The sequence below is a fragment of the Eumetopias jubatus genome, unplaced genomic scaffold (genome assembly GCF_037043125.1).
Source record: "Eumetopias jubatus isolate StellerSeaLion01/CBP00866 unplaced genomic scaffold, mEumJub1_p1.0 scaffold_23, whole genome shotgun sequence".
NCBI classification, from domain to species: Eukaryota; Metazoa; Chordata; class Mammalia; order Carnivora; family Otariidae; genus Eumetopias; species Eumetopias jubatus.
The window spans coordinates 2574632-2591892 of record NW_028274829.1 but is presented as its reverse complement, the minus strand read 5'-3'; the positions used below and the strand labels follow the sequence as shown (position 1 = coordinate 2591892).

General features: G+C 36.5%; 1 protein-coding gene across 3 annotated transcripts in view; it reads right to left on the bottom strand.

Moving 5' to 3' along the window:
- LOC148162091 (ubiquitin carboxyl-terminal hydrolase 9X-like) overlaps nt 1-17261 on the bottom strand; it is a 150086-nt gene that overhangs the window by 22826 nt on the left and 109999 nt on the right. For all 3 annotated transcript variants that reach the window (XM_088020348.1, XM_088020346.1, XM_088020347.1), the window contains 6 exons: nt 11689-11797; nt 11084-11230; nt 10148-10294; nt 4603-4825; nt 2424-2644; nt 283-473 (listed from right to left, as the gene is read on the bottom strand). In XM_088020348.1, coding sequence (XP_087876474.1) covers nt 283-473; nt 2424-2644; nt 4603-4825; nt 10148-10294; nt 11084-11230; nt 11689-11797 — 1038 coding nt within the window. The remainder of the gene's footprint in view (nt 1-282; nt 474-2423; nt 2645-4602; nt 4826-10147; nt 10295-11083; nt 11231-11688; nt 11798-17261) is intronic.

Below are 17261 nucleotides of genomic sequence, written 5' to 3'. Positions count from 1 at the left end.
AGATAATATCATGGTTATGCTTATTTAAAAAAGAGATACATAAATGAAAAGCCACACACATATATATATAAAATGTCTAACATATGTTTCAGTTGAGAACTGCTGATTACGTGGTAATTTTTACGTCCTTCGGCCAAGACAAAGAAAAGACTAAGAAGGACGTTAGAATAATATCACCTTGTTTAAATATTAAATGGTTATACATTCTAACATATACAGAAATTTAAACTTAATATACTGACATTTTTATAAAATCAAAATTATCATCCACCCATAATATACCTGAACTGTTTCCAAAATCCTCTGGGCACATAGTATTGTAGTCGGGAAGCAGCTAAATGACCAAAGATGACCTGAAGATGTCTTAGGACACCAATATTGTATTCTTTCCTATCTTCTGTCTTACTCAAAGCTGGTTTGTCTTCAAATTGATGAGGATATCCAAATACATCATCTCGGGGATCAACATTACTCTAGAGACAAAAAACAAATAAAGAAACAAACACAACAAAACACCAAAACCAAAAACAAAAGAAAAAACCCATCATTGATGAGCTAATCTAACTGTAGAAGCTGAGACAAATAAAATCAGTAAATGAATGATCTGCATTATTTTATATTCCATGTTTCCAAAGCACACAACTTTCAAAATTTACAGTATTAGTGCTTAGTCCTATAATTTCACAGATGAATTATCATTTAAAAATCATAAAATAATCCTGAGAGGCGCCTGGGTGACAGTTAAGTGTCCAACTCTGGTTTTTGGCTCAGATCATTATCTCGAGCCCAGCATTGTGCCCTCTGCACCCAGTGGGGAGTCTGCTTGATATTCTCTCCCTTTCCCTCTGCCCCTCCCACTCATGCTTTCTCTAAAATAAATAAATCTAAAAAAAAGAGGAAGAAGAATCCTGAACATCCACTGGAGATAGAATAAGAAAAAAAAGATAAAGTTCAACAGCCTAGATTGAGACAAATGAATATTTATTGTAAGTAGAAATAAGTTAGCTTTGCAGGATTCATTTTCTTCTGGAGATAATGCATTTTTCACAGATTATATGAAATAATTCTTGTGGCATTATCAGAATTATTAATAAGTACAACAATTAAGACTACCTTTGGTAGAAACAGCATAGACAGAAGCTCTGAAGGTCTTAATCACACTATAAAGCAAAATTTAGTTGTTAACAGAGCACTGAACACCATTTCATATGGTTTGCTCTGTGTCAGAGGCTTCTGAGAGAAGTAGACAACACCCAGTTCCTGCCATTGAGAAGGTTACAATCTAGGAAAACAACCTAGTAAACAGACAACCACAATGTACTGTTCAAACAACGTAAAGCATAGGGTTATCAAGCAGCAAAGAAATCTGGCACCTTGTCTGTAGTTTCTGCATTTTGCCAGTATGGTTAGCCATGTCTATTTATGTTTAATTCAGCATCCTACCAGTAATATGAGCTACAGAACTAAGATTTATATCCCAATTTTCTCTGCAACACTGGTTCTTAACTAGGTACTAGTGTGGACACCTCAAACGGGGATTCTTTAAAAAAAAAAAAAAAAGTAAACATAGTCAGATACTACTGTCTGGATGGTGTGATTTGTTGGATATGAGAAGAGTGCAGGCAGCTGTATGTTTCAGACTCTCCATGACCACTGGATAGCCAAACTAGTTTTGGTCACTGAAGGCAAGAAGTACAGGAATGGGGGAAGAACCACTTACTACAATTACAGTATTTTCTGTCTTCTCTGTTAATTCCTATGAACTTGTGTAAATGAAAAAGGAAAAGGAAAATAAACATAGTTTTGATATAAACAATAACTAAAAGTTAAGTCCTTCATATTAATGTATAAAGAGCTACATCTTAGTTTTACATACTGTGATTTGCCACTAACACATAACTTTCTTATATTCTGTACTGGATACTCCTGGTAGCATGATTATATCCTTACTATTTACTAATATTCTTAACAGGACCATATAGCATTATTATTTAAAGTAGCAAACAAATTTGGTTTTGTATTAGAAAAATCATAATGAGAAAAATATTAAGAGTATTCTAAAAATAGACATAGGTGGTGAAATTGATATAAATAATATAAAAGGAAAAACAGAATATAAAGATTAAAAAAATCAAAATATAAATTATTTTAAAATAAAAGAAATTTGTCACTTTATAACACTGAATTTTACTTACCACATTGCACAAAACATGATTACGTTAACTGCTGCTTTGAAGAACAAACAGAAAAGTTGTGAAAGTCTGTTAGATAATAAACACTATGATATGCTCAGAGATTCTTGTCCTGTCATCAAAAGTAGTTCAAAAAAGTTCTACAAGAATATAATATTCTAAGAGAAAAAAACAGTATCTGGTAATCAAGACCTTGAAACACAGAAAAAAAAAAGTATAATTAAAATTTACCTCACTGTCCTGCTTCTCATCACCGAACATATCATCATCTACATCACTACCTGTGCCTTCAACAGCAAGAATACTGTTTCTGATGGAAGGAATCATGTACAGCTGTTGGATCACAGAGTTCATATAACAAGTAGCACCAGCGTTTTTGAGTCCCACAAATCCTTTTGATGGGCGGGGTCCAACAGGTGGTAGATACTCCCATTCAGTAAGAGCTTCACAAGCTGAGAAAAGAAAAGATCCTCATAACATGATAATGACTTTGTCCACTAGTCACTGTGTTATGCTGATAAATTAATATTAGCAATAATTCTATCACTACTACAACCACCTGTAAGTGTTGCTCCAAATTGTTATTTCAGTACCACCATACAGATCCGAACTACTGAGTCCGCATTTTACTGATGCTGCCTCTATGAACATCTGCTAGAGTCATATAAGATAGCATAATATTAAATTTCCTAGTGTAAACTAGGAGTAAAAACTGCTTTGCCTATACCCGCAGTTCTATCTTGAGGAATTAATAAAACAGTATATTTCAAAGATCTGTTAGAACTGTGTATATCACTTTATATCCTCCATCACCTTATATAAATCAAAAATAATCTGAACATCACTACCTGGGAAACAGATCACATAAATTAAGAGTATACTAAATTACAAAGTATATGGCCAATAAGTAGAATTAGATGGATCTTTATGTGCTATTAGATTTTTACTGAATGCAAAACTAAAAAGAAAGTAAAGAACACTGTATGCAGTATATTCCAATTTGTATTAAAAAGAAAAAAATTTAGGGGCGCCTGAGTGGCTGAGCTGGTCGAGTGCCCGACTCTTGGTTTCAGGTCAAGTTATGATATCATATGATATCAGAGTTGCGAGATCCAGTCCCATGCTGGGCTCTGCACTAAGTGTGGAGTCTGTGGGATTCTCTCCCTCTGCCATTCCCCCTGCTTTTATGTGTGCATGCTCTCTCTCACATAAACAAAAAACTTAAAAAAAAAAAAAAGAAAAAATCTAAACAGAGATATACAAAATATCAACTTGCATATGCATACACAATTTTTGAAATAGGAATATGGAATTGGAAGGAAGCTTAGTTCCTTTAGTCTGAAGTCTTTTATATGTAAACGAAGTAACCATAAAATTCAAAAGCTAAAAAAATTTAGAGAAACAAAACTAAGTTTTTAACCATCTATGTAGATTCTACAGTACCAAAAAATCTAACTTTTGGCTAGAAACTCTGAAAATTTGAATGAAAAATTTCTTACACTCTGAAAGACAGGAAAACCAAGATAATTTCAGATGTTCTTAAAGGTTATTACTGAATGTACTCATTCATTAGTTCTGTATGTTATATTAGCTCTTAGATTTTATGTTATTTATTCTTACTTTTACTGATTACTCCCTTCTCTTTGAGTTTCAGTTCTAATAAGATCTAAACACAGCTTCCAATACTATGAGACTGATGTGGCATTAACTGAGAAAACAATAAAATGCATGTGTTATCTTTTCACACTGTAATCTTCAAAACATTAATTTTTAAAAACTCAGATTAAAATAATACGAAGCAATTTCAAAGTAAGGCCCTGCAAATCTCTCCACTCATGGACTTTTCTTTTTTAAAATTTTTCCACTTTTAAATACTAAACCCTGTAGCATCAAATTTGGCTTCTTACTCAAGTTTAAATTTTATTTTATACTGATGAAATAAAACATTTTGCCAAATTCCTTGAAACACCTATATGCACGCATTTTTATTTTTAAAGATTATTTATTTATTTGACAGAGACACAGCGAGAAAGGGAACACAAGCAGGGGGAGTGGGAGAGGGAGAAGCAGGCTTCCCACGGAACAGGGAGCCCGATGTGGGGCTTGATCCCAGGACCTCAGGATCATGACCTGAGCCAAAGGCAGCTTAATGACTGAGCCACGCAGGCGCCCCATATGAAGGCATTTAAATATAACTGGAGAATTTTTCTGTGTGAATGCTCTGTACTTATCTCTTTTTGAGTACTTAAAATGGTCTTTACATATTTGATTAAAAATTGTTAAGCTACATACTAGTTCCTAAAAACAAACACACCCAGATTAAACATTTCCTAGAAGAAAAAAACCCCAGAATTTTAAACATGGTAGATATCTGAACCAACAAAACAACTTTACAAGTTAAAATACTTACTAGTTATTGCTGTGCCCATGTAATACATTTCAGTCAAACAGTCTACTATCTGTTTGAGGTTCCTTACACAACCAACAGCTAAGGCTACAAGTAGTTCAAAACCAGCATTGATGGTAGCAGGTGAACTACAGACTGGGATAGCCTGCTCAGCTGGCAGTTCTCCATTTCTCATACATTTCAAGTAAACTTTGGAAGCAGGAAAGATGAAATCATCAATTAATTCCTAGAGTTGAAAAAACAGATCGCATGTTATTAGCAAAGAATATATATTCTAGGAAAAAGTGTGCCTTGGAAGGAAATTTTATTTATTTATTTATTTGACAGAGACACAGCCAGCGAGGGAACACAAGCAGGGGGAGTGGGAGAGGGAGAAGCAGGCTTCCCGCAGAGCAGGGAGCCCGATGCGGGGCTCGATCCCAGGACCCTGGAACCATGACCTGAGCCAAAGGCAGATGCTTAACAACTGAGCCACCCAGGCTCCCCGGAAGGAAATATTTTTGTACTTATTTGAGAAAATACATCTTTTTATATTTTAAAAACAAATCTGGATTCTCAAATATAAAATTCTATTTTACACTATTGATTTCAATTAGGAAACTCACAATTCTAGGTATTTTAGGTATAAAAAAAGCTGACAACAAAAAATATATATTCTAAATAAACCTACTCCTGTAATCAAATGTGAACTAAAATAATTTTGAATAAAAATAAAATGAATTGAAATAAAGAGAACACTTTCCTTGAATTCTAAGACATACCAGAAGAAATGCATCAAAAATGACATAAAAAATGAAGTGTTCCAAGATAAAAGTTTTCTTTAAAGGTCTGATTAAAAAAATCCTGAAATTAACTAAATAACCAAATCAAATGTTACTCATTAACATTCTTAAACATTTTACTGAACTTTGATTTACAATTATAGTTAACCTTGAACAATGTTAAGTTTAAACTACTTGAACTACATGAATTGGATCCACTTATACAATGGCTTTTTATCAATACATGTATTGGAACTGTTTTTGGAGATTTGCAACAGTCTATAAAAACTCACAGATGAACCACATAGCCTAGAAATATTCACAAAATTAAGGGAATGTTATGTAATGAATCTTTAAAATATATGTAGATACTAGCTTACTTTATCTGTAAAATACACAAGTTAGAAAAGGTTATCAGGTATTCAAGTGTGTCCACACATGTACATGGTGCCATTCCAGTCCAGAGAAATGTAGATGAACGAAGATACAGTACTGAATCTTAATTGCTAAAAACTCACTATAGTACATATTATGGCAATTTCATAGCCTGTTGCTGTTGCAGTGAGCTCAAGTATTTTCAGTATTCCCTTGAAACACTTTGTGATGATAAGCATCACTATGTGAGCAATTTGTCTCTTTAAAACTGCGTATCACAGTAAAAGATTTTTCACTGTTCTCATGTATTTTTCATTGTGTTTACTGCAATACTGTAAACGCTGAGTAACAGTACCCACACAAAGTGCTCCTAGTGATATTGGAAGTGTTCTCAAGAAGCAGAGAAAAGTCATGAGATAACATGAAAAAACTGAATCGTTTGACATGCAGCATTGATTCAGGTCTAGATAAACAAATCCAGCATTAGGACTGTAAAAAAATAAAAGGAAATCCATGAAGTCATCCACTTTCAGCCAGGCCAGCAGGTGCAACAACGCATCACTGTCTTTTGTGAAATTTCTTTCCTTTCCTTTGCTTCCTTCCCTTCCCTCCCCCTTCCTTTCTTTTTAAATATTTTATTTATTTGAGAGAGAGAGAGAGAGAGAGACAGCATGAGAGGGGAGAGGGTCAGAGGGAAAAGCAGACTCCCCGCCAAGAAGGGAGCCGGATGTGGGACTTGATCCCGGAACTCTGGGATCATGACCTGAACCGAAGGCAGTCACTTAACCACTGAGCCACCCAGGCGCCCCGTGAAATACCTTTTTGTCTCACGTTTCAAATGCTGCTTTCGTGTGACTATGCGATTGCTGTAAGGGAGACATACCTATAGACTCTAATACCATACTAGAAAAAGGAAAAGTCAGCAAAAGGAAGATGAAGGATCTAAAGCTGGAGAATTTAATGCCAGCAAAGGATGGTTCAATAATTTTAGAAAGAGGTTTGGCTTAAAAAATGTCAAGAAAACGGGGGAAAGCAATCTGTGCCAACCAAGAGGCCGTAGACAAATTCCTAGATACCATTAAGAAAATCCCCAAGGGAAAAGGATACTTATTTGCCTGAGCAGGTTTTTATGCAGACAAAAGTGCCATATTCTGGAAGAAAGTGTCAGAAAGGAAGAGAAGCAAGCACCAGGATTTAAGTCAGGAAGGGATAGGCCAAGTCTACTGTTTTGTGCAAATGCAGCCAAGCCTGATCAGGTCTGCCCTTATCTTTGAAAACTGCTTCAAGTCCCTGACACCTGAAGGGAAGAGATAAACATGAGAAGTCTCTCTCTTGGTTGCACAGGAAAGCCTGAACAATGAAAACCCTTCTTCTGGATTGGTTCTATCGTGCTTAGTCTCTGGCATCAGGAAGTACCTTGCTAGTGAGGGACTACATCTTAAAGTTCTTTCGATATTGGACAGTGCTGCTCACGAGCTAGACCCACATGAGTTCAGCACCAAAGGTATCGAAGTGGTCTACATGCCCCCAAACACAACGTCTCTAATTCAGCCCCCAGATCAGACAGTCATAAGGACCTTTAAAATTCATCACACATGGCAGCATATGAAACGAACTGTCAGTGCTAGGGAAGAGAACCCCAATCTAAAGAACATCATGAGAATCTGGAAGGACTGCACCATTGAAGATACTGCCCTTGTCACAGAAAAAACCGTGAGTGCCATCAAGCCCCAAATAACTCCTGCTGGAAAAAACTGTCTGGGTGTTGTGCGTGAGCTCACAGTCTCTACAACAGAGGTAATCAGTAAAGTCATAAAAGAGATTGTAGAAATGGCAACAAAGGTCGGGGGTGAAGGGTTTGAAGATCTGGATCTTGGAAAAATTCAAGAGCTAATACCAACTATCTCAGAAGACTTAACAGAAGTCAACTTGATGGAGATGAGAACTTCTGAACCAGGGCCAGATGATGCGGATGGAGACAAAGAGGAAGCCATGCCAGAAAACAAATTGACAGTATGCAATCTGGCAGAGGGTTCCGATTATTCAAGACTGCTTTTGACTTCTTTTATGACATGGACCCTTCCATGATATGGACATTGAAACTAAAGCATACGGTAGCAGGACTGGACCCATATAGGGACATTTTTAGAGAAATGAAAAGGAAGAACGTGTGACAGAAACTACTCTGTATTTCCATAAAGTTACACTGAGTGTCCCTGCTTCTCCTGAGACAGCAAGACCAACTCCTCTTCAGCCTACTCACTGAGAAGACGAAGAAGATGAAGATGTTTATGATGATCCCCTTTCACTTAGTGGACAGTAAATCGTCATCATGCTGTACAGTTAATATACCTACCTGTTGTGTCTGTGTATGCCTTTGTGTGAAAATTTAGTAATCGTACAGCAGGAACTGGATGAGATGTTTCATGTCATCAGCACCACCATATATTCGTATAGAACATCGTGTGCAAGACTCATGGAAGTCTATCTTTAGGGAGAGCCTAAAGGATAGCCTATCTGTACAGAGGCATACAGAGAGTAAGATTTAATGTAAAATTAATAATGTGCCCATGTTCTTACTGTTTTATACTTCGCTTTCAAAGATTTGCCTTACTCTCTAAAGATGCCTCTCTCTCAGACTTGGGAGAAACTGTGTATTAGCCAATCATCACATGTAACTGTTTCTTCTTTAATGTATTTATGTGTCCAAGTCTGTATTATGAATGTGACTGTAATACCATAAGCCATTAAAATTTTATGATGATTCGTTCATTAGCGCATAGGCTGACTACGAAGAAGCAATCGTATATGCTACACACTGGCTACCAAAACCAACCATACTGCTACTGCGTTGTTATCTACTCACGAACTGTTATACCTATGAATAAATATAAATTTCTTTTTCACATTATCTTTTCCTTTTTGATGTCTAGTGTTAGTAGTACATAAAACATCTACAGTGTTTTCTATCATATATAAGGCAATACTGATGCAAGTATGGCATGATGATTTATATTATAAACAATGTAAACTTATGGTATCAGTGCATACAAACAGTACTTTAAGTATACTTTCTTCTCTTTGATTATTTTAAAAATACAGTACATAGTGGGGCGCCTGGATGGCTTAGTCATTAAGCGGTGGCCTTTGGCTCAGGTCATGATCCCATGGGGGCTCCCTGCTCAACAGAGAGCTTCTCCCTCTGCCTCTGTGGCCCCTGCCCCTGCTCTCTCTCAAATAAAGAAATAAAATCTTAAAAAAAATACAGTATATAATACACATACAAAATAAGTATTAATCATTAGCTATGATGTCAGTAAGGCTTGTAGTCAATAGTAAGCTATTCTTAGTTACTAGGGAGTCAAAAATAATGTATGTAGATTTTCAATTACATCAGCGCTCGGCATCCATAACCCTTTTATTGAAGTGTCAACTATAATTTTAAAATCTCTCGAATTAAAGGAGGCACATATTTATTTAAAAAAAATCACTGTATTGGGGGGTGCCTGGGTGGCTCAGTTGGTTGTGAGTCCAACTCTTGTTTTGGCTCAGGTCATAATCTCAGGGCTGTGCGACTGAATCCTGCATTGGGCTGCACACTCAGTTTTGAGTCTAGTTGAGATTCTCTCCCTGTATCTCACCCATGCTCTTGTGTGTGCTCTATCTCTAAAATAAATACATAAATCTTAAAAATAAAATTACTGTATTATGCTAAGTAAAGACAATCAGAGAAAGACACCATATAATCATATGGAATTTTGGACTTCCATACTTCCACTCATATTGGATTTTTTTTTTAAGATTTTATTTATTTATTTGACAGAGAGAGACACAGCGAGAGAGGGAACACAAGCAGGTCAGTGGGAGAGGGAGAAGCAGGCTTCCCGCCAAGCACGGAGCCCGATACAGGGCTGGAGCCAGATGCGGGGCTCGATCCCAGGACGCTGGGACCATGACCTGAGCCAAAGGCAGATGCTTAACTGACTGAGCCACCCAGGTGCCCCTCATATGTGGAATTTAAGAAAGAAATGATCATAGGGAAAAAAAAGAGGGGAAAACCAAGAAACTGACACTTAACTACTGAGAACAAAGTGGTGGTTACCAGACGGCAGGTGGGTGGGGGGGACGGGTGAAATAGGTGATGAGGATGAAGGAGTGCACTGTGATGAGCACCAGGTGTTGTATGGGAGTGTTGAATGACTATATTGTACACCTGAAATTAATATAATACTATGTGTTAATTATAATTTAAATTAAAAAAAACCCCCAAAATCAATGCAGCCTTCAAAGAGATTTTAATAAGACAAATAACAAAGATGGTATCTCAAAGAAAAACACTATAGAACTCAAATAGATTTGTTAATATTTAAAAGGTCATGGTAAGCAGTATAGTGCCAAAATTTAGAACTTACTTTAATGAGATTAGCACCTCCTTTTTCACAACCAATATGATACTTTTTCTCAGGTGTTTGAAAGGCTAGTAACTCTTTTGTTACCCCAAGGTGACCTTCCAAGATTGGCTCTTCAACACCTGTTTCACCTGTGTTTTTAACGTTATCCTGCCAAAGGAAAAATGTTAAGAGACCTAATTCACAGGAAAGGAGAACAAAAGAAGCAAGAACAAAAGGTGAGCTGGAGGAAAGCAGTATCTCAGATGTAATTATTCCAAACATTTCCATTCATGCAATTTCTTCTTCCTTCCTCTTTCAACATTAAATGTGGAATTTTGTCCCAGACATTCACAATGTGTGGAGATATTTATGGTTTCCACAAATGGGAAGGAAGGGATGCCATCTCCTAATAATTAGAGGCTGGAGCGTTGCCCAACATCCTACAATGCATATCACAGATCCTCAAAACAGGGAATAATGGTAAAATGTCAATGTGCCTAAGTTGAGAAACAGGAGAATGCTAACCTACAGTTTAAAAGCTATCAATTTCAAAAATATATTCTAACAGAACTCTGTCTGTATAAGTGAAAGGTACAGGTGGTTAAATGTAAATGCTAATCCATCAGACATTTTTAGTTAAAAAAACAACAAAAACCCTTAAGAATATTCTAAATATGATAATGGGAAAAATAGGTAAAAAAATACCAAAATGGAGGAAACAGAACATCAGCATTCTGAGTCCCAACTGAAGTAAACTTACCATTTGTATAAAATAAAACTATTTGTATGTTCTATGTATTATGAGTTACTAATTTAGTAATGAAATGTATATCCGGTTTATTTTTATTATTCCCAGGGGTTTTCTGTTTAACATAAATACTCAAAATCATAAAACCCTCTTTTAATAAGGCAGTTAATTTAATAAGTGCTATAGTAAACTGAGTATTATAGCCTTACCCTAATCCTTTTGAGCCAATCTATTTCATTATTTAGAAGAACTTCAGCATTGGGTACGTTGATATTGCTGTTGTAAGCGTAATTAAGAAGGTGCCGTAGAAGAGTGAAATAGTCACCTGAATGTTTACCTCTCTCTCTTGCTGTGCTCTGAAATATAATTATAATATGAATTCAAAGTCATGTTCAAAATTCATGTTAATTTTTAAAAATCTAGATAATTGGTAAAATGAAGTGGCAACGCCTTATATCAATGACATAAAACACAATAACGCTGTTTGAATTCTATTTTTCAAAGAAAGTATTTACAAAAAGCAAATAAAAATTAATCTACAAATAGTACATAAATCACTGGAAAAGATACTATTTTATTTATTAAGCATAACCACATTTTTCCTTTTCTTAAAAGATTTTTTTTTAAAGTAAGCTCAAAAACAACATGGGGCTCAAATTTACAAGCCCAAGATCAAGAGTTGCACGCTCCACCGACTGAGCCAGCCAGGTGCCCCACATAAGCAAATCTTAACAAAAGTTAAAACTGTAATTTCCTAAATGTTCCTGATTTTAAGAATGAATCACAATGATAAAACCATTTAAAAATATCTCACCCCCAAAATGGTAAAGAGCAGAGTAATGAAGAAAAGTAGAGGCCTGTGTCCCATGCAACATCTTGTGCACATTAAAAAAAATTGCTCCTGTGCCAACTGACGAACAGTTCTGAAATAAAAACATTTTCTATTTAATGTATTACATCCATCAAAAAAAAGCTCCAATAAATTATTCTACACTAGTTTATCTTTAACAGGGGAGAGACATTGCAAAAATACAAGGTAATGACTTGTAACTCATTCACACTGAGATAGCAACAACACAGAATAAACTTAAGCTATCTTTCAGGGAGCGAAACCTCAAATTCTAAATAGTTTGGAAATTACTGGGGTATGGTTTCTTAATATTAGACTTCTCATAGTTTTTAGTATGCACTGTGATGGGGGGTAATGAAACACACAAAAAGCAAATATACGTAAGTAAATGTAATTATTTGCAGGGTATTCTTTAAAATGTCCCTTGGAAAAACCTTAAATAACCCTTTAGATACAATAGAAAATGCCATAATAAAAACTCTGTATTTTTGGCCTCTCGAACCGTTTTCAAGGAACTGTGCTTTGAAGCAATTCATGGAAACTCAAATAGATGAAGTTATCTGATTTTTCAGTGGTTCTCAAATATGACCATCAGATTAGAAGCATCAGCATTATGTGGGAAACTGGGAACATCTTAAAAATACAAATTCTTCAGCCCAATCTATACCTTCTGATTCAGAAACTCAGGAAGAAAGGCCCAGCAATCTACATTTTCATAAGCAATTTCAATGATTCTGATGTAAATCATTTATCCTCGGTTATCAATCTGCTTTTTGTCTTTTAATTTCAGCTGCTGAACAGTGATCTTAAATCTTTGACAAAAACAGGCTCTTTCATGATTTGGTGATGAAGAGAGATACTGCTATTAAAAACAGAGTCTAATTTAGGTGCTAAATAGTGACTGAAAGAGCATTATAAATAACATTTTTGTTTTTGTGGATAAATGCCATGTTTTTGTCTCGATACCTACTAGATCTCTGAAATAAATTTATGTTCAAATGTGAAGGATTTTAGTTCTTTGGCTTCATCTTGACTTTTCTACCTGTAATTTTACTCCAGTAGTGCCACTCATTTCTTTTTTTTTTTACTTATTTTTAAATATTTAAAAAATATTTCACAGAGAGACAGCACAAGTAGGCAAAGAGGCAGGGGCAGAGGCAGAGGAATAAGCAGTCTCTCCGCTGAGCAGGGAGCCTGATGTGGGACTCGATCCCAGTACCCTGGGATCACGACGTGAGCTGAAGGCAGCCGCATTACTGACTGAGCCACCCAGGCACCCCTCATTTCTTTTTATATTCTTACTGTCCTGTATTTACTTTCTTGTGCATATATATGTATTTTTTTTACCTTTTTGGAAAAAGAACATAACAAATGCAAGATGGACACATTCTAACTTTCAAATATTTCCTCAAAAGATAAAAATTACCTGACTACTAATCTTATTTAATAATAATAATAAATAAGAATAATAGGGGCGCCTGGGTGGCTCAGTTGATTAAGCGACTGCCTTTGGCTCAGGTCATGATCTCAGGGTCCTGGGATCGAGCCCCACATCGGGCTCCCTGCTCGATGGGAAGCCTGCTTCTCCCTCTGACCCTCCCCCTGCTTGTGTTCCCTCTCTTGCTGTCTCTCTCTGACAATTAAATAAATAAATAAAATCTTAAAAAAAAAAAAGAATAATAATAAGAAAAATTCTGGCAACCCCAACCATAGTCCTTGAGAAAAGTTCTGGATTGTCTGCTGGAAAATCATTAGCACCTTTCGTATCGTAAGAAAAAAACAAAACAAAACAAAAAAACTTTGGATATGAATGATGTGGTGCGGAGTGTGAACAGACATGTATGCCTTCCAATTTCAAGTCCAGATTAGTGGCTCCAAGGCCAAGGATCAGTTTTCGCACTCCTCTCCTTTCAATTACCCTAGAATGGAAGCTGTCTGAGATTGCATTCACACACATTACTGTTTCACAAAAGTATTAATAAGAAATGAAGAAGAAAGACAAGAAGAAGAAATACATGGTTCAGTTTCAGTAAACCAGATTACTAGCCAGACTTCAATTCACTTAGACTTGTCTAACTGTAAACCTACACAACTTTTAAGGGTCTTAAAAGTCCTTCTAATTTATAAATACCAAAGACAGGGTTCAAAAAACCTCCAAAATAGTAACTAAATTGTTCCATATGTATGCCTTTCTTCACAATTTTCTGTAGGAATGTTTTAATGCTTTTAACAAATTTTCAAAGATATGTCAGAGTATACTGCTCAAGTTCATTAGAAAAATGGGTACACATTGCAAATATCTGATAATGGTCATTTCTCAAGGAAAAAAAAAGCAGCATAAGAAAATAACTTGAAAGGTTAGGTCAAACGTATCACACCTCCATCAAAATGCTGCAATGACATCCTATTTCACATAAGTCAGGGTACAAGGAGATAGCTCTGTCAATTGTAGATAATGAGCAGCATTCCTGGCCTCCAATCACTAGAAGGCCAGTAACAATTGCAATTCTACCTTCAGTTGTGAACCACTGACTTAAAAGTAAAATCCAATGTTCTTACAATGTCCTGTATAGCCTGTCCTGTATAGCTGTACATAATTAGATACATTGTTAGGTTATCTCTCTTACCTCATCTCTACAACTGCCCCCCTTACTCACTTCCAGTGACAAATGACCTCCTTGCTGTTTGTTCCTCTAAGAGGTCAAGAAGACTTGTGTTCAGAATTTTACATATGCTGACCCTTCTTGGTACCTATATACTTATTCCTTTACTACCTCTTTCAGGTACTTATTTTTTTTTTTAATTATTTTATTTTATTTTTTGGGGGGAGAAGAGAGTGGGACAGAGTGACAGGGGCAGAAAGAATCTTAAGCAGGCTCCATGCCCAGCCCAGTGTGGGGCTGCATGGGGGGCTCACTTGATCTTATGATCCTGAGGTCATAATCTGAGCTGAAATTAAGAGTCAGGCACTTAACTCACTAAGCCACCCAGGCACCCCTTTCAGGTACTTATTTGAAGGTCACCTAGTTGGCTAAGTATTTCCTGATTGTCTAATATAAAGCCAAACTGTAACAAATTTTACACATAATTCATAAGTTCACCTAAAAACAAACCAAACAAAAAACTGACACTACCAACAAAACAAAAACTAAACATATGTAAAACCAAACCAAGGTAGGGGGTTAATATCCTATTTAAGTACTTTAATCAGGTTTTTAATGGGTTAAAAGAAATTTCTTTCTTTTTTTTTTTAGAAGATTTTATTTATTTATTTGAGAGAGATAGAATGAGAGATAGAGAGCACGAGAGGGAAGAGGGTCAGAGGGAGAAGCAGACTCCCTGCCGAGCAGGGAGCCCGATATGGGACTCTATCCCGGGACTCCAGGATCATGACCTGAGCCGAAGGCAGTCGCTTAACCAACTGAGCCACCCAGGCACTCTAAAAGAAATTTCTTAAAAACGAATCTGGAAATCCAAAAAACAATTTGTGCTCAAAAACTGATAAAAGCAATATTGTGCAAGAGCAGCCAGTTCGAACCTCCTGTTTCTCCATGAAAACATCAAAAGCCAACTGGAAACTGCCAGAACCCTCAGGAAAAAAAAATCTACATCAACCAAGTAAACACCACATTAAAAAAGAAAAAAAAAATCACAACTTAAAAATGATAAGGGAGGTACCTGGGTGGCTCGGTCATTAAGCACCTGCCTTCAGCAGGGTCCTGGCATCGAGCCCCGTGTCAGGCTCCCTGCTCTGCGGGAAGCCTGCTTCTCCCTCTCCCACTCCCTCTGCTTGTGTTGCCTCCCACTGTATCTCTCTGTCAAATAAATAACATCTTAAAAAAAAAAAGATAAGAAAGGTTTTTGGTGCTGCCCTACCATTTACTCTGCATGGTAGAGGTCCTGAAGATAGGCCACATTCCAAATGTGAGACCCTGTTCCTGTTTCTGGAGCAAAGACGACCTTATTTGCAAAATACTGTGTTTGTGCTAGTCTATCTAAGGCTCATAGAAGAATCCATGTACACATAGAACACTTTAATGTCTGTTTCCTCGGAACTAATTTATGGTAGAAAATGGCAGGCAATGGTGAAATACATTGTAAGGTGATAGAAAACCCCACAGTTCTTAGGAGCAAAGATTATAATGGAAACATAAACAGACAAAGTAGCAAAAACTAGAGTGGCTTTCTTTGGGGAGAAGAGGTTAGGATATTGAAAAGCAGCCAAAACACTGAAGGAAAAGTCAGGTGAATGGTCACGATGGGACAAATACTAAAAAAATACATGACACTAAGCTTTCACCTAGGGCTTATATATATAAATACATACACACACACACACACACACACAAATAGATAAATATATACATACTTATATATATGGTAATACAATCAGAAGTGAACGATGGAGAGAATTATAAATGTTTTCAGATAGTTTTAAAACTACGTGCTAACAGAGATCCAATTTGCAAAACAGATTTTTTTTGTATTTTGTCAAAATACTGGCACAACGTAATCTAATCCTTCAACAATCAAGAAGAGCAAGTCCTAGAGAAGAGGATGGATCTAATTTCCAGTTAGAACATTATAAAATTTAAAGATAAGTTTTCAGGGGGAAAAAATCACAAAGTATACAAAGGAATGAAAAAGTATGGCCAATCCAAAGGAAAGAAATAAACTGTCCATGAAGAAGCCAGACATTGAACTTTCTACAAGATGTGAAAACACTTTTTTTTTTTTTTTTAAAGATTTCATTTATCTATTCATGAGAGACAGAGAGAGAAATGCAGAGGCAGAAGGAGAAACAGGCTCCCTGTGGAGCAGGGAGCCCGATGTGGGACTCAATCCCAGGACCCTGGGATTATGACCTGAGTTGCTTAACGACTGAGCCACCCAGGTGCCCCTTCCCCTTCATTTAAAAAAAGATTTATTTGACAGAGAGAGACACAGCGAGAGAGGGAACACAAGCAGGGGGAGTGGGAGAGGGAGAAACGGGCTCCCTGCTCGGGGCTCGATCCCAGAACCCTGGGACCATGACCTGAGCCGAAGGTAGACACTTAACGACTGAGCCACCCAGGCATCCCAAGATTTGAAAACACTCTTAAACATGATCAGACTACTAGAGGACAAACAAAAAACAAGGATGTAGGGCACACTTATTAAAAAGGAGACAGAAATTACATAAGGAATGAAAGAAAATCCTGGGCACAAAAAAGTAAATGAAAGAAATAAAAAACTCCATAGGGGGATTCAACAGATTTCAGCAGGCAGAGAAAAACAGTAAAGTAACAGCAACAGATAAAGCCTGTAGCATGAGGGGCAGAAAGAAAAGTTAAAAAAGCATAAGGAATGTGTGACACACCATAAAGTGAACTAATATATGTAATATAAAAGTCCCAGGGGGAAGACAGAAAAAATATTTCAAGAAATAATGGCTGAACACTCCAATTTTGATGAAAGACATGGACACACACACAGCCAACAAAGGCAAGGAACTTAAAACGCAAGAAACTTGAAACTAGAAAATCTCAGAGAGCCAC